The sequence below is a fragment of the Cupressus sempervirens genome, chromosome 4 (assembly GCF_028749045.1).
Source record: "Cupressus sempervirens isolate cs-2001-9-10 chromosome 4, ASM2874904v1, whole genome shotgun sequence".
NCBI lineage: Eukaryota > Viridiplantae > Streptophyta > Pinopsida > Cupressales > Cupressaceae > Cupressus > Cupressus sempervirens.
This window is the reverse complement of record NC_143121.1, coordinates 688118617-688142613: the sequence shown is the minus strand read 5'-3', so window position 1 is coordinate 688142613 and position 23997 is coordinate 688118617. Positions and strand designations below refer to the sequence as shown.

At 35.5% G+C, this 23997-nt stretch overlaps 1 protein-coding gene across 1 annotated transcript; it reads left to right on the top strand.

The window, feature by feature from the left end:
- The first annotated feature begins 15621 nt into the window (after window positions 1-15621).
- Window positions 15622-16512, top strand: LOC149563144 (uncharacterized). The gene is made up of 2 exons (XM_089823973.1): window positions 15622-15824; window positions 15905-16512. Exons 1-2 carry the CDS (start codon window positions 15717-15719, stop codon window positions 16184-16186), a joined length of 390 nt encoding a protein of 129 aa, XP_089680099.1. The 5' UTR covers window positions 15622-15716; the 3' UTR covers window positions 16187-16512.
- The last annotated feature ends 7485 nt before the right edge of the window (window positions 16513-23997 follow it).

Sequence of the window (23997 nt, the reverse complement as noted above, 5' to 3'; positions counted from 1 at the left end):
TGGGATTAACCCCTATTATTGAGATACCTGACACCCCTGAAAGACCCCAATTCTATACTGTAGAGGAATTTGAAGCAGAAAAAACCAAATTACATGAGTGGCAGATAGAATTTAGAAATCAGGAGGAAGAGAAATGGAGGCAGGGTGTGACATATTTGAGGGATAAAATACAATGGTCAACTTTTTATGATCAGTTGACAAGGATTGTAACCCTCATGGATGAGTTAAATAAAGAAAAGGATGGACTAGATTCTCTTGCACAGAAATGGAGACAGAGAAACAATGATTTTACAATTATTTGTATACCTACAGTCCAAATGCCTTATCATCAGGTTGAAAAGATTTTTGATTTATTGAATCAATTAGATAATTTTGAGAATAAAAGAGATTCTTTACAGAGAAAATTGATACTCTATTTTTCAAAATATCTTGCTGAAAAATTCACCCTATTTCCTTGTGCTTTAGAATCTATTGATACGGTAAAGGAAAAAGAAAAATGGAAAAAGGAAATGGATGAATTATTCAATAACAAAATAACAAACATCATCAGTGAGACTAGCCATTGGTTTTGGGCAAAGACAAATGAGGAGCTGGTAAAAATACAATTATATTACGCTGATATGAGAAAAGAATTCGATCATTTAGAGGAAAATGCCAATTCTTTAATAAAGATACAAAGAGAAACCCTAAGTTTTAATTGGCCAGATGATGATACTTTTAACAGATGGAAAAATCAGTTTAGTGAGCATATGTCAGGAGACAATGACGAAGAAGATGTAAGAGTAATAGTTACTTTTGTAATCAGCAATGATGACATAGAAAATCCCCAGGTTAAAGTGAGTTTGCATGTAACAGAAGATGATACATCACTTACAGACCTTATGGGTATGTACTTTGAAGATGAAGAATGATTGTGAGATTAGATCATAACAACTAAGAAGCATAACAGAAAGGGACCCACCAAGAATTGTTCTTGTAATTAACCTTTCTTTTATTCTTGTTTTTGTTTTTCTAAAGGAGGACACCTGTCACCTTCTTTAGCCTGAAGCTTGTTGCATCTCACATTATTTAAGTGAGATCCCAAGGCTAAAGAAGGGTCCGAATTTGGTTTTTACTAAGTATTGTGCTTAGTTCTGTTTTTGGTCCAAACATTTTGGGAAGGAAAATTATAGTATACTTTTCTGTCAAAATTTTTGAGATATAGATGAATGCAGAAAGAACTGTGCTTCTTCTCTGAAGTTCTTTCTGGGTCTATTGTAAAGGATATACCATTTTCAAAGGAAATGAATACAAATTATGAACTGTCCCCATATCTGTTCTTTTCTGAATTTTGTCTCCTTTTAAATACTTAGCTACCTTGATGTTGTGTGAGTAAAAGCTTATGCAATTGATTGCAATATAGCAAGACTGTACATCCATTTGTTATTGTTGTTAATTCAATGGATTAAATAAAGGCTCTGATGAATGTGATGAGGTTGCTTGGGTGTTAATAAGGATTTTTGAATGATAAATTCTGGTAAGAATTGCTGATGAAAATTTGTTGCAAAGCAACAAATTAGATCTAAGAATTTACTTGACTCTGAATCCCCAATGGATTAGGCACTGATCGAAAGTATTTCAGCCAAAAGAGAAGTATATTATGACTGGCTTTTTCAAAGTACATCATAAAATCAATTTTTACTTATATTTCCTGTAAGATATTCAAAGTTGGCCAGCACTTACCTGCATGGATTATTTTAGCTTCATTTAGCCATTGCTGTTGGAAACATCTGCAGAGCTATAGAAGATTTCTTGGCCATATCTGTTCAAGGGATGTGTTTATCAATTCGGTAAGATTTACGTATATGTTTGAGGATTTAGAGATGAGAATCAAAATGAAACTAAGAATAATTCTCATACAATTGTTCCATCTTTGAACCATCGTCGGGTACACCCGCCCTGGTTTTTACAGAGCCAAAAGACTAGAAAACCATCTAAGGTTTTGTTGGAGTTGGGTCCTAGTACTTTGCATATGCAAGTGATAATGAGAATTGGCTATTCTTTAGGTTGTGTATGTACTGATATCTAGGTATTAAGCCTTTTGTCGCCTAGAAGTTTTAGCACTGTTAACATCAAAATAAAACACCAACAGTATCAATCAATGGGAACCGGCCACATGCCAACTATCTGTATTTCCTGTGACTCCAAACCTGGACCCGTGAGGACACGTGTCCTCTAGGTGCCAACTCGCTATCGTAAATCTCGTGTAGCTCTTCCATAGCGCGATGACACCTGCCCTTGATCACTGCAGATCAGACAGTGGAGATCTTAACCTTTTACTGCACTGGCTGCATTGAAGATTCGGTCCCACGGTCTATCTGTATTCTAACCTGGCATACGTGGTTGTTCCCCATTGGCCTAACAAAGCACCATCTTGGTTTGACAAGGCACCAACCTGGAGGGTCCGTACTGCTTTGACCCTACTAAGGGGACATGTGGCACCCAAGCGCTATGTCACTGTTGATATCTCTCAAGCAGTTCCTCATAGCGTGATGGCGCCCATCGTAGATCAATCTCAATCTAATGATTAGAACCACCTCGTACTCTGCAATCCTTCCCTCTGAAAATTGCTGGGCCCATGAACCACATATTCTCTGACTCATACACTTGGCACCTCCCTATTGGCCTATAAACCACATATTTTCTCAGCCCATCGTAAGAATTTTTTGGTGTGACACACCTTGCTCGCCGTAAGACATTTCTGTCGGGCGCTATGTCGCTATGAAGATTTTACGTCCAACACATGATAGCGACATAGTGCCCACAGTGCTGTGGAACTTTTTTAACCTGCCAAAACATGTTGCTCAACCTGTTGGACCCACCAAACATGTGTCATCAGGGCGCCATGTCGCGAACATAAATCTCGTGCAGCTTCCGATGGCAAGATAGCACCAACTGTCAATCTTCCTTGGATCTGATGTCAGAGAACTTGCGGGCTGCAAAAAATATGTTATAAGGTTCGAAGCTTGGTATTTTAATATTTCCATGGGTATTTTATTATGGACATTTCAAAGGTGAGAAGGGCAATATGAATTATGAATTTTGGTGGGAAGATTAAAATACAACATTTCTAGCGACTCACAGGGGGCATAAGCCTGCTCGATGCATGACTGGTGCCTGTAAACAATCCATTGGGTCATGGAGTCAAAAAGGTATGAATCTGAGAACTGCAAATCCCTAACCCATCTATGAGGAGATCAAAACATTGAAAACCCTAGCTCTACCTCTGTAACCTCAAAACTGACAAAACTTCAGAAGCTAGCAACTCAAATAGAGAACCATGTGCACGCACACTTATTGGAAAGTAGGAAACAACGGAAGGAAACTAAAACTACCTATGTACATGGATTCACAAATCTTCAAAAATAGGGCTTCAGATAGATCCCATTGACTGGAATGGGCAAAACCTCTCCATTGGGCCGGCTTAGCTGGAATGCATTAGCCTGCTTGCAGCTGGCAACTAGATAGGGGCCACTCCATAGTGCATCAAATTTGGAATGTCTTCCTGGTTTTGCCCTATCTGTACCCCACTTTAGAACTAAATCTTCTTCTCTGAAGGTCCTAACCCTAGCCTTCTTATCAAAATTCCTCTTCATCTGCTGCTGATGTATCTCTAGGGTTTGCATAGCTTTATTTCTCTTTTTTTCTAGTTCAATTAGCTCTACCATTCTTACTGACATGGCATTATCTTCAATCAATTCCAGCTGATGAGCTAATTCCAAGGATGGGAATTCCAATGAAATTAGGAGTCTGGCCTCCCTACCATATACCAGCACAAAAGGTGAATTCCCAACAGATTTCTTGGGTGTTATCTTATCAGCCCACAGAGCAGTTCTTAATTTCTTATGCCAGACCCTCTGATTGTCTTCTATTGTCCTCTTCATGATTTTGATCAAATTCTTGTTGGAAGACTCAGCGAAACCATTACCCTTGGGATAGTAATTTGATGATGTGCTCAGCTAGATATTGTGACTCATTGCCCATGCAAAAATCTAGGTTCCAACAAAAGACTTAGCATTGTCCGAGATGATAGTAGAAGGAGCACCAAACCTAGATACAATCCCATCAAGGAACTCAACAACTGATGGTTCTGTGGCATCCTTCAAGGAAACTACCTTTGTCCATCTAGTGAAATAATCAGTAGCAACCAAAATCCATTTATGACCTGCACTAGATGGAGGATTAATGGGGCCTATAAAATCTAACCCCCACTAGGTAAAGGGCTGATCCACCTGAATAGGACAAAGGGGGAGAGCTGCAAGCCTCTGTTTTCCTGAGAAGAAAACACATTTCTCACATTTTCTCACATATCCATAACAATCATGGAAGAGAGATGACCAATAATAACCAGCCCTCATGATCTTGATGGCAGTTGCTCTTGTAGAGAAATGGCCACCATTAGGGCCATCATGAAGTTCCTTAATCATCCTTTTAGCCTGATCCTCTTCAATGCATCTCAACAGGGTCCCATTAAAATCCCTCCTAAATAGGATACCATCAATTACAACATAGGGAATGGACTATAGTCTATATTGTCTCGTTTTAGTTCTGTCCAATCCCTGAGGGTATGCATTCCCTGATAAGAAGTTCTTCATATTATTTATCTAGCTCCTTGGACCATTAACATTTCCTTCCTCCTACAACTCTGTTATTACCATAACAATCTCTTTATCTGAATCCTGGCCTGATAACATTTCTTTGCACAACCCCTTCCCCCTTACCAGCTTGGTAATCTGAATAGGAACATCATACTCCATTACCTTAGTGATCCATCCAACTCTCTTTTCACTGATATCTTTTCTTAACAAGAAGTCTTTTACACTGGCATGGGGCACTGACAAATGGATCCTATTGTGGGATAAGAGGTGCTTAAATTTCTTCAAGGCTCTAATGACCGCAAGGGCCTGCTTCTCAACAAAGCTGTACTTATCTTCATATTCCTTGAGCCCTTCACTAAAGAAGGCTATGGGCTGCTCCTCATCCTTGTCATTTGTTTGAGTCAAGACAGCAGAGATACTTGACTCACCACCTAGAGTGTAGAGGATGAAATCTTTCTCAAAATTTGGGTTCATGAGAGTAGGGGCTAAGGCTATGGCTATCTTGATCTCTTCAAAAATCTCCTTCCCTTCCTTGGTCCATGAGAAGACCATACCTTTCTTAAGCATAGCTATAAGAGGTTTCACCATGGTAGCAAGATTAGGAATAAACCTTCTTACAAAATTTATTCTACCAACGAAACTTTGTAGCCCCTTCTTGTGTTTAGGAAGAGGAAGGGCAAGTATTGCCTTTGTTCTTTCTGGATCAATGGTCAGCCCATCCTTAGATACAATGTGTCTCAATAATTTTCCTTGGCTTGTAGCAAAGACACACTTGGCTGGGTTAAGGGAAACCCCAAACTCTCTACATCTTAGAAATACCTGTCTTAGATGATCAAAATGATCTTCTACATTTTTTGAATATATAGTTATATCATCAAGGTATACTAAGACAAACTTGTCAATTAATTTTTTGAAGGCCATCTCCATTGCCTTTTGAAATGTGGCACCTGCATTTGTTAGTCCAAATGGCATCTTGCAATAAGCATAGGTGCCCCATTTAGTAGTGAATGTTGTCTTATATCTGTCAAATTCTTTAACCAACACCTGGTTATAACTAGAGAATCCATCAAGAAAAGAGAATCTCCTTGACCCACTGACTTTGGACAGGATTTGCTCCATGGAAGGGAGAGGATGGTGATCTTTAAGAGAAGCCTGATTAAGGTCTCTAAAGTCCACACATAGTCTGATTTCTCCATTCTTCTTCCTTATAGGGACAAGGTTAGCTACCCATGATGAGTGTTTGATAGGAAATATTATATTAGCCTCTATCAACTTGGATAGTTCTTTCCTCATTAGAGGCTCAATCTTAGGATTCACTGGCCTCTATTTTTGCCTTACTGGCTTGGTCTTATCAACTAAATCTATGGTATGCTAAAATAAACTGGGGTCAAACCATTTTAAGACATCATATGTCCAAGAAAATACATCATTAAATTATTGACATAAATGAATGAAGTTTTCTTGCTTAGTTTCAGAACATACCTTCTCCATATTCGGAGATTTTCCATCTGCAATTATAACTGGGGCATAATCATCCTTTTCTGCAGCTAGATTCATTCCTTTGCCTCTTGTTTAATCATCAGGATTAAAGACACTCTCCAAGATAATGAGACCCTTGGGAAACTTGTTAGAACTGAGATGAATGATCTGATCACTATATTGATCTTGTAGTATTGACTGGTTTCTATTTGAGAATTTTGCTTCATTCTGCAAGAAACTCACAATTTGCTCATCAGAATCAAACACCTGCCAATGAGTGTTGTTGTCAGGGATGGCAGGCCTCACTACCACCTTTATTTGTTGCTTCCTTTCTTCCTCAAGATTCTCTGGTACATCATAAGTTGCACCCACTGCTGCAAGTCTATCATCATGTCTATTTTCTTTCCTAGGAATGCTCTGAATATTAAATGCATTGAAGCCCTCAAGCAAATCCCAGACTCTATGTTTGTAAGACTTGAGCAGGCCATTTTTGCTGATACTCTAGTTTCTCACTTGGTTAACTACCAACTCACTATCCCCATATACTCTCAAGGCTTGAATTCCTCTCTTTTGGGCAAGTAAGAGACCTTGAATCAAAGATTCATACTTGGCCACATTATTGGTGCAACTGAATTGGAGCCTAAAGGAGAAGTAGTATCTTATTTGTGCAGGAGAGATCAACATAACACCAGGCCTTGATCCATTTCTACTCCTTGAGCCATCAAAGTACATACTCCATGTTCCACTTATATCATCATTAGTCTCGATTAGATTAGGAACTTGAGCATCTTTCTCTATTATGCAATATGTACTAAGGCCTGTCTCAAGAGTCTCTAACATGGGCTCAAATTGATATGCATTTTCCCATTCATCCAAGAAGAAATCAGGAATCTCTGCTATGGAAGTGGTAGGCTCATTTACTATGTCATTTTCATCCATCTCTAGAATAGGAAAATTTATATTGATGAAGTTGGGGGTGTAAGATTCAGTGTGATGAAGGGCTTGAGGTTCTGCTCTAATGGAGGCATTGGCACCATATCTGGTCTTAAATGACATATATGACCAATCAGTAGATATGAATCCACCAATTTGAGCAGTGAAGTCTCTTGAAAGACAGATAGCAAAATAGGGCTTGACTTCAGCAACAGATATGTCTTGAATCACAGTGCAACCAGGGCATGCATGTAGGGCCATCTCCACATTCCTAAGGATACCTACAATTTTGACAGTACTATCATCTAATTGTAACACATCCCTAACAATGGGCTCATATTTCATTCCTAAAGCATCAGCAACACAGCTAGGCATTACTGAGCTAGTAGCCCCTGAATCTATAATGCAATTGTGGACTAATTTGCCCCCTATAATCAGAGAAACATAGAATGGAGGAGGTCTAACCTTTTTATAATCTCCACATCCCCTACTGGTTGTACTAGACTTGTGGCACTCTCCATGGTAGATGGCTGATCCTTGGGTTCAATCTTCTCTAATTCTTGTTGCAGCATCCTCTTCTATATTGGTATGGTAGCAATAGAATCCCGCATGGAGATATTCACATTGGTCTTCTTCATTTGCTCTACCACACTGAATGGTGTATTAGGAACTTTGGTAGAAACTTTGGGAGCTGCACTTATAAGAGGTTGAGATGGGGCAAAATAAGGATCACTTGCATCTTTCTTTCTAGAATCTTGCTTTTGCTGCTATGAAGTACTTGTTGGTTCATTTGCTGCATGTATATGAGGTGTAGCACTTGAAGTTGAGGCCTTCTTAGGAGAAGGAGGGGCAGCATGTTCCATAGCTCTCCTCTTACTTCTTGTGTTATGAGCAACAGAATACTGGTTTACATTACAATGCTCCCCAATCTGATGATTCATGAAAGAGCAATCATCACGTCCTTGAATATATGAGGCCTCCTTGGGATGACCCTCCTTGTATGATTGCTTTGCTGTAGGTTCTTGGTCAGTCAGGGCCAAATAAGATTCTGCCTTCTGGCACATACAATAGGTATAAGAATAGTTGTAGGAAGGGCATAAATCTTGATCTTGGGCCAAGTTATTTTGAGGGACTATAGCTCTATTCTGATTTGAGCTTGAAGCAGAAGCATAACTATTTTTCCTACCCTGATCAAAAGAGCTATTCCACTTATTAGGAGGCCTACCACCATTTAAAGCTTGATATTGCAATTAGGGAGGCTTGCCACCTTGAGCTTGCTGCCTTTCCAAGGCCACCACTTTGTTACTCATTTTTTGTATTATAGAAAAACTATCCTCTAATCTCTTTCCTTGGTCCTTCAACTCCCTCCCCTGCTCTTGCAATTTTTTATCCAGGGTCTTCTCTCTCTTATCTGTATTTAGCACTTGACCTTGGAGCATTTCATTGAGTTCATCTATCCCATTTGAGGATGTGGAAACTTGGCGAACTGGAATAAGGGCTTGTGATGTAGAAGTTGTAGGAAGAGGGGCTATTGCTGGTTGATGGTTGGGAACATCAGGAAAGAAAGGCATAGGGGGCCTTGAAACCAACTTTCCTCCTTGTATCAGGATGTTCTCAACTTTTATGGCTATCTCATAAGCATTAGGCAAGGTATCTCCTCCCATAGCTTGGATTGTAGTGGCAATATCACTGTTAAAAGCTCTAAGGTAATGCAAAAAGGCATTACCGGGGGTAGGTTTCACTGTAGTAGGTATTCTATCCCATGTCTTTTGAAATCTATAGTTAAAATCAGTCATACATTCAAGGGGGGCCCTTTTTATAGTAGTCAGCTGCTCTAAAAGTGATAGATGGTCACTTCTATCCTCAAAATGTTTGCATAACCCTGCTCCTAGTCCATCCCAATCAGTTATAGAACCATGAGCTAAGCCTCTATACCACTATAATGCTTTATCTTTTAAAGATGAGGCTAAAAGTCTGACAGCAACATCATCCTCTGTAATACCATGAATATTACAGACATTTGCTACTTCTTAGATATGCTCTAAAGGAGAGATGGAAGTTTCACCAGTAAAATCAGGTATACTTTTTAGTGCAAATACTGGTATATCATGTCTTTGGGCTAACAATAGAGGACTTCCACCATTAAAGGTGGCAAAAGCATGAACTCTTGGTTGTGCCATGTAAACAAGTGTTCTATTGATGAGTGTTGATGGCAATCTAGGCTAAGTTCGAATAGTAGGAGGAGTAGAGACATATCTTAGAGGTATATTAACTGTTATTACACCCCTAACTGGTGATAATGAAGTTCTAGTCCTCCTTCTAGGATTTGAAAGAGAAAGATCTTGATATTGAAATTTACCTCTAGAAGATGCCCTTGTTTCAGCTCTGGGCATGAATTTTTGCAACTTTGGCCTAGAACTAGATTTGTTGATGTTCAGAGTCGCTAAGTACTTTAAAGAATCGGCCTCTTGAAGGCTCGAATACTGAAGCCAACACTACCTCTTCAGCATTAATCTCTAAAACTCTTTCTTCTTGACACCAGTAGACTTTAAATTTGTTTGCAAAAGTGTCCCACCGGGCATGCCAAAAACTGTTGTCACTTAGGTTTGCACCCTTGTCCAAGGCCTATGCACGAGGACAACCTAGTGAAACATGGAAACAACCTCCAAGCTGTGGGACTTGAACTGCGAGGTTGAGTCTCCGGAGAAGGCCAGCTTCCTCTTACTATCAAGGCACACCTATCTACTTCTTGGAGAGGAAAAGGGAGAAGGAGAGCATGAAAGCAAATCTACCTAGTCTAATCTAAGGAGGTGATGCACCAAAATAGAGTGTTCGGACCAATTCTCTGCCCATACATGCGCTAATGAACTAGAATGAAACTAAGGATATACACATCCAGACTTGCTTTCATCAAATAACCACATACAGATCAGAAAACCAAGATGAATGACACAAGGAAGAAGTTCACTTATATATCATTCACAGGCCAGCAGAGATATAGTCATGCGAATTACAGATTTCCACAAAACAATGGCACAGGCAAGGAATTCTTGCACTTTGATACCAATGGCTAAAGGAGATAAATGGAGAATCAGACAGTTCAGAGGCACAGGGGAATTCACACTAGAATTACAGAGAAAAACCGAAGGAAAAATTAGAGAGAAAAGTCCCTTTACAAAAACTACAATATCTGCCTTTATAGTTCAGGCATAACTGAGATCTTTTGCTGCTGAAGTGACCTTGTAGCTACCTTCCATTAAGTCGTACGGAGGACAATCATGGCAATCTGAGCAAAATCTGATCTTTGTTGCAACAGGTGTCCTGAGAGGAATAAAAATGATGCCATCGATGTTTTGACTGGGTAGATGGATCGACTGAGATGGTGGAGTGTTCTTCCCCATTCTGCATTCATTCCTGGTAGGTCGGGTTTGATCATGAAGATCAAATCGCACAACAAGATCGATCACCCTCACTTTTAAGGTTCATGAATCAGCGAAAGTAGAAAGTCAACCTATTTTCACAAACCAACTGGGCCACGCGGGCCAATCGCTTCTTTTGATTCTGCCACCTGGGAAGTCCTCCGTGGTTGACCTTCCTTTATTGAACTAACTGTGCCACCCTCAAACTGTTATCATTAACTGTGGCAATTACAAACCTGACCGCGACACTAACTGCCAGCCGTTAATCATCAACCCTAGTCGGCCAGCGAGACATGTGTCAGCAAGACGCTATATTGCTATGGTAAAGATCGCACAACTTTACCATAGTGAGACAACGCCTTCCGTTGATCTACCCTGATCTGACGATTGTGAAGACTCGTCATGTTCCGTGCTTGCTTTTCAACTTTTGCACTCGCAAAATGGTGACAACACACCTGGCATCACCTCAGCGACCGCACCTTGGTGAGACCTGGCCCCACTGACATGTGGCAAAAGGGTGCCATGTCGCTATGGTAAATATTGCACAACTTCACCATGGCGACATGGCACCTTCCGTCGATTCTTCTTGATCTGATGGCAAGCGATAGATACTGCCCCCTACCCCTCAGTGTATCAATCAATGGGAATCGGCCATGTGCCAACTATCTGTATTTCCTGCGCCTCCAAACCTGGACCCACGAGGACACGTGTCCTCCAGGTGCCAACTCGCTATCGTAAATCTCGTGCAGCTCTTCCATAGTGCGATGGTGCCTGCCCTTGATCATTGCAGATCAAACAGTGGAGATCTTAGCCTTTTACTGCACTGGCCGCGTTGAAGATCCGGTCCCACGATCTATCTATATTCTGACCTGGCATAGGTGGTTGTTCCCCATTGGCCTAATGAAGCACCACCTTGGTCTGACAAGGCACCAACCTGGAGGGTCTATACTGCTTTGACCTTATTGAGGGGATACGTGGCGCCCAGACACTATGTCGCTGTTGATATCTCTTGAGCAGTTCCTCATAGCGCGATGGTGCCCATCATAGATCAATCTCAATCTGATGATCAGAACCACCTCGTACTCTGCACATCCTTCCCTTTGAAAATCGTTGGGCCCATGAACCACATATGCTCTAACTCATACACTTGGCACCTCCCTATTGGCCTGTGAACCACATATTCGCTCGACCCACCGTAAACATTTTCCAGTGTGACACAACCTGCCAGTCGTAAGACATTTTCGTCAGGTGCTATGTCGCTATGAAGATTTTTTGGCCAACACATGATAGCGACATAGTGTCCATGGTGCCATGGAACTTTTTCGATCTGCCAAAACATTTTTCCCGGCTCGTTGGACCCACTGGACACATGTCATCAGGGCGCCATGTCGTAAACATAAATCTCGTGCAGCTTTCGATGGTGAGATAGCGCCAACTGTCGATCTTCCTCGGATGTGACGGCAGAGAACTTGTGGACCACAAAAAATATGTTATAAGGTTCGAAGCTTGGTATTTTAATATTTCCACGAGTATTTGATTATCGAAATTTCAAAGGCGGGAAGGGCAATATGAATTATGAATTTTGGTGGGAAGATTAAAATACAATAGTTACTACCATATTATCCAAATGAAATATGTCATTTTCTGCCACACTAACCATTTATTGCAAACATTACTCCTCATCTAGTAACACACTTGGCATCAAAAAATGTGTACTTGAAGACACTAATTCCAGTTTGCATATCCCTAGTAGTCCCTCTTACCTCTATTTCTTTTCCTCTCATACATATTTCAAATCCAAACTAATCATACTTAATACTATTAAGATTAGTATAGTTTACTTCTTAGTTGACAACATGAATGGATTTTATATTTCATCAACTATAAAATGTGTATGAAAAAATGCAAGGATACTATTGGACATTGAATTCAAAACATTAATGACAACATGCTTGATACAAGGAAGTATTTATAAGTAAGAGCCTCCAAGTATGCAGCTACATTGATGTTACTCTCCATTTTATTTGAATAGAATTTTAGTGGTAGACCACTATAGTTACTCGTTAATTTACCTCCTACAATTCACCATAGACAAGCATTCAACCATATCAAAGTGACCTACAACTAGTCTTGTTCTATTGTGACCACAGTGTTCTCCATGAAAAGTGGTACCATAGTATACTTTGTAGGTCTAAACCTAATTATATAAAGTAAGCTATTAGGACATTGACAAAGACATAGTTCTCTAAATTTACCATTTTTATGACTACTATGTTTATATTTTTAAACATGAATATGATAATCATCTATCTCAATTTATAGGGAAAATTCAATCTCTCCAAAATATGTGTCAATCTCTTAGAGAAGATGCAATCAGACTTGTGAACAATGAAAACCTATATGCACAACCACATCTCCAAGTCATTTGAATTGCAACATTTCAAAACGGAACTCAATTAATAAATAGATACAAGTTAGAGATCTCTGATGGCCTTCACCTTAAAAAAGAAACCTTGCTAAGGAAGTTTAATGATCTTATAAGTTCGGATAAGATGCAACAAGGTTTTATAATACATGTCACCCACTATTCTATTCTCATCATTTTTGAGTCAAGGTAAGCCAACATCTACTAAAATCTATTAAAGAAACCCTTTTTTGTTTTACTATGCAATTATATAACCTTACTAATATTATTATTTTACTTACCTGCTTAGGTGGATTGTAATCTCCAACTTAGAGGCTCTATGCACAGAAAATGATATCATTGGTGTTCCCAACTTCTTATTCAAAGAACTAGAAAAATTTGTAAATGAGTCTTTTGTTAGCCTATTGAGCACAGGGGAAAATGTTGGACACATTGACACTTCATCACATATAAGTCCTTCTAAATTGATGTTTGGTCTTGATGCATCTCTACGAAAAAAATGTTGCACTTCAACAATCTCTCCATTTAAAAGTATGAACCCATATCAAACATTGTGGACTATAGAAGGTTTTGTGACTATGTAAAAATAAAAGTCTCAATTCAACTCAAAGAATGAGAATGGTCATATGTTCAGTTTTGACATTATTGACATCGAAAAGACAAAACTTCGTATAACCTACTTTAATGATGTTGCTGACCTCCACTTTGAGAAAATCCAAGTTTGAAGTGTGTACACATTGTCAGGCGGTACCATCAAATCTTCCAAAAAAATTTATAATAAGTTGATTAGTGATTTTGAAATCACATTAAATGAAAATTCAATACTTTCTCTATGTGATCATGGTCTCTTGATTCCAACACTTCAATTCACTTTTACACCCATTTCAAAGATTATGAATACAAATATTAATTCTTCAATTAATATCATTGGAATCTTAATTTGTGTGGATCTGAACTCTATGATTAGAAGACATAATGCAACTGAGGTTGTTTGAAGGAGTATCAAGATGATTGATGTTTCATCTTCAACTATCAATGTCAGTTTGTGGGGACATGAAGCTATGAAAGAAGGTGCCCAATTATAGGAAATGTATCATCTAAATAAGTCGACTATACTTATTATAAAAAATGGATGTGTGTTTGAATATAAACTTAGGGTCATAAACACACATGCTACTTCCCAGTTACTTATAAACCATGATATTGATGAAACCAAGCAACTAAATTTCTTGTTTTTTCCAACATGGACTTACTTGTCATGCACCAATGCGCACTGTGCTAGATCTGGTTGTAAATTTAGCATGGAAAAATATTACCACCATTAAAGATGAAACTCCAAATGCCACAAAACCTCTCCTATGAATTGTTAGAACAAACCTTGTTTTTATCATAATGGAGACATTTTGATATCCAACTTGCCTCCTTATCGTATCAAGGAAACAATGTAAGAAACGAGTCAAACAAAACAATGCTTGTAAATGGTACTAGCCAAAGTGTCTCACCACCTTTCCAAATTATGATTATAGGTATGTACTTTAGGTCAAGCTTGAAGACCATGTTGGAGCACTGTGGGCAACTGCTTTTGATGAGATTGCAATTAAGCTCCTTGGTATGCCTACAAAAGAACTTTATATGATACGATTCACTGATACTAAACCTGACTGTATAGAGGTAATGTTTCAATCTACACATTATACTCAGTCACTCTTTACAGTTACAAACAAAATAGAAACATATAATGATGAATTATGTCTGAAAACAGCAATTGTAGACGTTGCTAAGTTGGATTTCTTAAATGAGAGCACCTTGAATTGTACAGTTCAAACCAACTCTTGAATTGGATTGTCGTACATTAAATAAAATATTAAGTTGTACAATTTACACAGAATGTTTTGTGTATATGCTCCATTCTATATACAAACATAGTTCTATGCTATCAATTTCAAATCTTTCTTTTTTGATGGAGATTCAACTTTTTCATCTAGTCTCTTTAGTTAAATCCGTCTTTGAATCATACAATCTTTACAAATTTACCTTTTTTAGAATATAAACTTAATCCTATGCTATCAAATATAAATCTTTCTTTAAATTATACAATATCTTCAATTTACCTTTTTAATAAAACCTATCGACATATCCCCTTCTGATACAAGTGTTAGTAATAATAAATCTAAGATGCAGAGAATTGAGACAATCTTAATGTGAATCACCAAACTTCACTTCCATGTTGTTTCTCCTCTTTTGCATAGCATGGCTGCGACATTACAATTGAACTCAGATACACTTTTTTACCACCAATAATCCATTCTGCTCCTACACCATAACTTCGCGCTTCCCCATGCAGTAGGATTGGATGCAAAATTATTAAATAATAATAATAAGAACTATTTGTCAAAGTTCTAACTCTTGACCTAAATAGAAAAACTGAAAGGTAACAAAGAAGTCGGACCATTCACTTTGAAACCCCAGTAAAGGCTGATCAGAACTTCTACTTCAAACTGCGTTGGGTTGAAAGACAAAAAGTAAAATATTAAAAAAAAGCGTGGCAGGACGTTTTGCTCCCTCGCGTCACCGCGTGCACTAAATGTAACACCTCGACAACCTTTTCGTTTACGCGTGTAAACTCTCCCTGAAACGCGTCCTTCCCCACGTAGCTCCCCATTCAGTGTCTATCCTCTTCCCCAACTCTATATATCATCGCTTCTTCTCACACTCTTCCATCAGTCAGAGTCCCTAGAATTCAGATACATAAAAAGAGGATTACTCTCGAGTAAGCGTAAAGAAGCATAATATTGTTGTGACACATATCTTAGCAGAGCAAAGATGCAGTCGGCAAAGAATGCAGCGGCGGCAGCGAAGGAGAAGATGAGCAACGCAGGAAGCACTACAAAGGAGGGCATGGAAAAGGCCAAGGCTTCCGCCCAAGAAAAGGTTAGTGGGCGCTCTTGTTTCTGGAAATCATATGTTGGTCAATAAATAGTAGGCTAATGTTGGTTGGTAATGTATTGCAGATGGAGAAGGTGTCAGCGCATGACAGGACTGAGAAGGGGATGGCTGAGCAGAAGAAGGAAGCGAGGGAAAGCGAGGCAGAGAGGAGGGCTCACGCTGAGAAGGCCCAGCATGCCGCTCAGAAAGAAGAGGCAAAACATACTGACCAGAGTGGCACCGCACACCATGATCCCCTCGCCACGCAAGGTTACAACACCACCACCAACACTACGAGTAATACATATGCCCCCGCCAACACTGGTACATATACTCCCACTGCTCACACCAACCGACGATTTAGTTGAAGGGCTTTTATACTAGTCACTGCTTACTGCTTAGCAATAATGGCTATTCTCATGGCCTTATAATGTGGGCTTTTCTATTGTGAGTTCGTTATGAAGGATCTTCTGTAGTGTTGCTGGAATTGGAGAGTTCAGTATGTTTTTGTAGTAGGGCATTGTGACTGGCCTTTCTTGGGTTCTTGTGTTTTGTTAGGACCAGACACTTACTCTTTCGTCTTGTAGTAAGGCACTGTGATGGGCCTTTTTGTGTGTTCTACTATCTCTTGTTGTTGATATTTAATTGGTTTGATAAATGAAATAAAATTGTAGAATTGTTTACCTAGCATGAATGCCCATCTCTGATCGTTATACAAGCACATTCACAAGGTAATTGTTTAATTCTTTAAGGGTAAAGCAAATGTTCATCTCATTTGACATCTCTGACATCTCTGACATCTCTATTGAAGTAATAACAATATCCACAAGGTAATTCGTTTGACTTTGGATCCATTCTTGTTTTTTAATCTTTTATTTTGATGAAGGAGAACATAGTTTACGAGTTTTCATGATTTGAGTTAAGTAGTTAGTTTTTGAAGTAGTTGATAGCGGCCAAAAAGAAGAGGTTGATCTTGGGATACAAATGTCAAAAAGAATGGTGTGACTATATAAACTATATAATTTCCTGAGCACAAGAAGGAAGCGGATTGTGATGGGCTTTTTTTTGGTGTGTTGTACTATCTCTTGTTGTTGATGTTTTATTGGTTGGTTAAGTGGAATAGAATTGTAGAATTGTTTACCTAGCAAGAATGTCCACATTTGATGATCATTATACAAGCACATTCAAAAGGTAATTCTTTAATAATTCTTTAAGGGTAAAGCAAATGTCCATTTCATTTTGACATCATTATTCAAGTACTAATAATATCTGAGTCACTTCAAATAAAAAGAAATTTTAAACATCCAGTTTTTTTAAGGATAAATCAAATGCCCATTTCAGTTACGTAGTTAGTTTTTGAAGTAGTTGATAGCGGCCAAAAAGAAGAGGTTGATCTTGGGATACAAAAGTCAAAAAGAATGGTGTGACTATATAAACTATATAATTTCCTGAGCACAAGAAGGAAGCGGATTGTGATGGGCTTTTTTTGGTGTGTTGTACTATCTCTTGTTGTTGATGTTTTATTGGTTGGTTAAGTGGAATAGAATTGTAGAATTGTTTACCTAGCAAGAATGTCCACATTTGATGATCATTATACAAGCACATTCAAAAGGTAATTCTTTAATAATTCTTTAAGGGTAAAGCAAATGTCCATTTCATTTTGACATCATTATTCAAGTAATAATAATATCTGAGTCACTTCAAATAAAAAGAAATTCTAAACATCCAGTTTCTTTAAGGATAAATCAAATGCCCATTTCATTTTGACAAGCACATTCACAAGGTAATTCTATAATTCTTTAAGGGTAAAGCAAATGCCCAAATGCCCATTTCATTTTGACATTTTGACATCATTATTCAAGTAATAATAATAATAATAATATATCCGAGTGATTTTGAATAAAGGAAAATTCTAAAAATCCAGTTTCTTTATGGGTAAAACTAATGCCCATTTCATTTTGACATTATTATTCAAGTAATAATAATATCTGAGTGACTTTGAAAAAAGGAAAATTCTGAACATCACATTATGTTTCTTAATGTGTTTAATGTGTCCCTTTTTGAGACATAATGTGTTTAATGTGTCCCTTTTTTGAAAAAGGAAAATACAAACATCCATTTTTTTATGCTATTTTGACTAGCTCTTGTATCTTTGAAGGGTATAAGGGTTAAGTTGATAGTCTTGTATACTTTGATTGACTTTTGTTATAACTCTATTTTTTTTACTCTTTATAACTATAAAAAAAATTTATACTTCGATGATTTTCTTGATTGGTTCTTTTTATAATTACTTAAATAGTTTTAATAAAATATTTCATATAATATATTTAATTGTACTATTTTATGTGATCATGGTAATTACAATTCATTTAAAGTGCAAAATGATCTAGGGAAGTTTCTTATTTTATCATATAACTCCTCTTTCCCTTTCTTCTTTTACATCCTTTCCTCTTCAACCATTTCATTCCTTTCCTTCTACTTCACCTTTTCTTTTCTTTCCTTCTACTTTTTCTCATGCTTCTCCTTCTTCTTCTCTTGTTCCTTCTCTATGTTTTCCTCTAATGTCTTCATCTCCTCTTTATTCTTTCCCTTCTCCTTCTTTTGTTCCTTCTCTATCATTTCCTCTATCCTTTCCTTTAATATCTTCCTCTCCTCTTTATTCTTTCCCTTCTCCTCCTTGTCCTTTTTCACATTCCTTCACTCTCCTTTTTCTTTGCATTCTATTTTGACTTTACCCTTTCTTTTCTTTCCTTCTACTTCTTCTCATGCTTCTCCTTCTCCTTCTCTTGTTCCTTCTCTATCCTTTACTTTAACTTCTTCCTCTCCTCTTTATTCTTTCTCTTCTCCTCTTTGTCCTTTTTCACATTCCTTCCCTCTCCTTTTTCTTTGCATTCTATTTTGACTTTATGTCCTTATTTTTATTCGATCTCCTTCTACTTCTTCTTTTTCTTCCTCCTCCTCCTCCTCCTCTTCCTCTTCCTCGTGCTCTTTGCGTTCATCCTCTTCCTCCTCCAAAAAATTGAGCAATTTTTGCACATTTCTTCATTCTCCTTCTTGTCTTTCATGACCCTTCTTTGTCTTTGCATTCGACTTTGACTTTTTGTCCTTTTAAAAAAAAAATTCTTTTTTTAAAATCTTCATCTACTTCTTTCTTTTCCTCTTATTTTTCTTCTTCTTCCTCTCCCTCTTTGAGTTCCTCTTCTTCCTCCTCCAACAATTACTATTTTTTTCTCATTCCTTCATTCTCCTTCTTCTCCATCACCATCCTTCTTTTTCTTTGCATTCTAATTTGATTTTGTGTACTTATTTTTCTTCATCTGCTCCTTCCTATTCGTCTTCTTCATCTTCCTCTTCCTCTTCCTCTTTGCATTCCTCCTCTTCCTACTCAACAATTGAGCAACTAATCTATTATGACTATTCTTCCACTTTTTTAAGAAAATGTCTTAGAATATAAGAATAGTATTAAAGATAACTTCAATATAAACTTAGAATTTAAGAAAGGTATTAAAGATAACTACAATATAGTCCTCAAATTTTATGCTACTTAAAATCTTATATAAGTCAAACATGAACCATTTTATTTGAAAAAAAGAAAATACAAAAAAAAAAATCAATAAAATAATATTGTAATTTTACTTTAATATTTTAAAATTAAAAATATTAATAGAGATTCACAGATCCTTCTTTTTTCTTTGCATTAAAATTTGACTTTATGTACTTATTTTTCTCCTCCTTCCTTCTCTTCCTCTTCGTCTTCCTCTTTGCATTCCTCCTCTTCCTACTCAACAATTGAACAACTAAGCTATTATGACTATTCTTCTTCATTTTATAGGAAAATGTCTTAGAATTTAAGAAAAATATTAAAAATAACTTCAATATAATCTTAGAATTTAAGAAAAGTATTAAAGATAACTACAATATAAACCTCAAATTTTATGCTACTTAAAATCTTATATAAGTCAAACATAAACCATTTTATTTAAAAAATATATAATCAAACAAACAAATTAATAAAATAATATTATAATTTTACTTTAATCTTTTAAAATTAAAAATATTTATAGAGTTTTGCAGATCCTTCCTTTTGTTTGCATTATAATATGACTTTGTGTACTTATTTTTCTTCATCTCCTTCTTCTTCCTCTTCTTGTTCTTCGTCTTTGTCTTACTCTTCCTCTTTGTGTTTCTCCTCTTCCTACTAAACAATTGAGCAACTAATATATTATGACTATTCTTCCTCCTTTTTAAAAAAAATTTCTTAGAATTTAAGAACAATATTAAAGATGACTTCAATGTAATCTTAGAATTTAAGAAAAGTATTAAAGATAACAACAATATAACCCTCAAATTTTATGTTGCTTAAAATCTTATATAAGTTAAACATAAACCATTTTATTTAAAAAATAGAAAAAAAAAAAATTAAAAAAAAAAATAATATTATAATTTTACTTTAATCTTTTAAAATTAAAAATATTTATAGAGTTTTGCATAAGATAGTACTTGATAATTTTAATATAATATAGATAAATGTATTTAAAATGGTCAAATTTAAAATTTAATGAGTTACATTTTTCAAATATTATAAGAAAATATTTACTAAAATATCATATATATATATATATATATATATATATATATATATATATATATATATATATATATATATATATATATATATATATATATGGTATACATATGGGGAAATATGATAAAATCTAATTTGTGTAGAATTCCATTTTTGTGGGGAGAATGAGAAATGAAAATCTTTAACTTTCCTATTTAACTTTGCATAAAGAATAATAAAACTTTGTCCAAGTTTAAATAGATACGAATCTTTTTTGAGCACTAACCCTAACCTTATGTTAACTAGTATTCCCTTTTAAAACTCTAACCTAAGCTTAACCTCACTAACCTAAGCATATTTGAACCATATTCGTATAAGGGTAAACATAAGCTTGGGTGTGACAAATGGATTTTCATATCTAACAATGACATTTTATACTAAAACCTCCCAAAATTTATATAAATAATTAGATCCTTTTCACATGATAATGACTACTTTTAACAATTAACAAAAAATAGCCGTAATAATATTCATGATTGACTATTAATGATTTATAACTGTAACTTCATGGTCAGCTTAAATAAATAGAGTAAAGACTATCTATCATAATTGTAATCCTGATCAACTAAAAATAAACATAATCATATTCAATTGAAATAACAATTAACTATTCCTAACTGTAGTCATGTTCAGCTGAAATAAATAGATTAACGACTAACTATCATATTTGAAAATAAGTAAAGTAAATGCTTAACAACAAAGAAAGTAACATACAAGCATCATCGGAGGATCTTTTATTTGGTTGTGCAAGCCTTGACATTGGTGAGAGGAGAAGCGTTGTCATAGGCTTAACCTCCCAAACTCAGACCATACTTATCCCACACATTCTATTATATTAAAATGACCCTCTCTACCTTGGGATCAGGCTTGAGATGTTCTTCAGTCTAGCCATTTGAACATCCTAGTGTTTTGAGTGTCCACTTAGTGACATCAAATGATCATTAGATGACACATAAGCCTATAAACTACCTTGGCCAAGGATTTTTGATGGGTTCATTGATCCTATCACAATCGTTCCACTTGATAATAGGTTTCATTACAGGGATAAGCCTGAGCTATTAAGTTTTTCATTGTTTAACTTATTCATGTTTGATTTCTTTTCTATTTCCTTGCAAGTTCATTCCACCTCTTCACCATATGTGTTTTTATAGCTGGTGATTCCTAAGTGCTTGAAATATTATGAGCACTCTACACTTTTTATTTACACCTCTTCACCATTTCATGGCTACTTTATTGGTGAATCCCAAGTGTTAGAAAATTCATGAGCATTCTGCTCTTTATATCCTCTATCACAAATTGTATAAATAATATTTTCTTTTCAGATCAACATTACTCTTTGGATAGTATTTCCAGTTTAGATTTTAATATTCTTACACATGGGTTATATCAAATTGACTTATGGAAATTTAAGGAAAGAGGACTGATAATAAGGACATTGAGTAAGTAGCAATTCATTTTAAAAATAAGATTGAAATGATAAAATTCCTAGATGCCTAATTGGCTGCTTTGGAAGAAATAAGAATAATAGTGAAAAAGTCATATCATGACCTTATGTAACACTAGATATGCTTGAATCCTTGCATCCAAAAATTAGAATCTATTCTCCTTTAGTTGTAGATGTCCCAATGCGGATTTCTGCAAGGCTAGATTCTTATAGAAGAATTGCTATTATATTGGATGCTCATATTGGAAGTATAAAATGGAAACCTTGGGTCATGGGCTGTTGGGGATTCAAATGCTAGAGAGATTAATAGAGCAAAGTTCATAGTGGTAAAGAAAGGTTGATGGTAACACAGATGCGAAGTTTTAATGTCTTAATACAACAAGGCACATGAATAAATAAGAAATAGTGCTAGACTTCATTCATAGGTTAATTAAAAGGAAGGTTGTACCTTCTTGGCTTTCACCAATTATGCAACATATGTCAATTTGATTTACCCAGTGCTTAAATCAATAAAGAACGAGAGGGAAAATAAAAGGTTCAAGAAGAAGAAAAAAAGTTGGAAAAACTATAGTTTCAAATATTTATTATTATAATATATACTTATGCACATTCATGTAAGTATATTTATGGGGTGACATCATTAAATTATGTTATTATAATTTATTGGTGCCATTTCATTTTTTATATTTATGTGTACAAATGTAAGTATTTATTATAATAAAGTGTTGAAGATCAATTAAAAATCTCTTGAGGTATGTGTTATATTTTAATTTAGATTATCTTATGTTTTCTTATATTGTTTTTCTTAATAGCTCATGTGGTCCCAAAAATGTGACTTGTGATCAAGTCGTTGCATCCTTTCCAAGGGAGTTTAAGGTCATACTTACCAATCTTGATGTCTAAACTTAAGTAAACAACCCATTCTAATGATCTTGTTTAGCAATGCTAGCCCCATCTTCATCTTCTCCTACAATCACCCATAAAACACTTCTACCATAAAAATAATTCCTTAATAATTCATAAAAATGTATTAATCGTTAATTTAAATCAAACAACTACTGATCACTAATAACATTTATTGGTTAACAACCATCTACATTAATAGTTAATACCACATTTATAAATAACTACCTATTTCACATGATCATGAAAGAATAACTCATTCAAACCAACAATTATGAAAAAGTTTAAAATTAAGTCAAAAAATTGGGATGTAAAATTGGGTATTTCTTTCTCTTTCCTCGATCTATTTTTCTATTTTTGCCTTTAACAATTTTTTGTTTATCTTTGTTTACTATTTTACATAATAATTTACATTTCAAAGATATATAAATGATCTTATTCAACATAATTTTTTTATTATATTAATTTTAAAATTGATAAATTATACTTTAAATAAATAAATAGAAAATTTATAATACAAAAATTATTTTAAAAGATATAACACCCTAAAGGTATTCCATATAGAAGGCACAAACATGTCCATAATTTTTAACTTAGTTTTACATAATAAATTTTCAAAATGATAGAAATTATCTTATTAAATATTATTTTATATTATATTTATCACCAAAATCACTATTTAACTTATGTCGAAGTAAAGAGCCCATTTTACAACTACTATAGAAAAAGAAAATAAAATAGAACAATACTAGCCTAGAATTAAATATTAGAACAACCACTACTCTTGCAACAATGTAGTATAAATTTACAATGATACATATTTGATATTGGATGAAATGTTATATTTCATTTTTCAATGTGCAGGATATAACTTCTATTATTTTCTAGATTAGCTTTAGATAATTATGAGGTAACTAATATTTATTTAATATCTATTCTAAATTAGGTGTCACACATGGAATTTGATGGTCATATTGGCTATTTTTTCCCAATTTTAACTCATATAACTATATAGATTGCAATGCTTTATTTTTTAATAAAACCATCAATATGATACTTAAGTTTATTATTAAACCATCAAAATTCATTATACACAATATTTTTAAAACATATTATGTACTTGTTTTATCAGTTTAAAATATTAATATGCAAATTATGAACTTAGAGACTTTTTTAAATTACTAATTTATAATTATTTTCTAAAATTT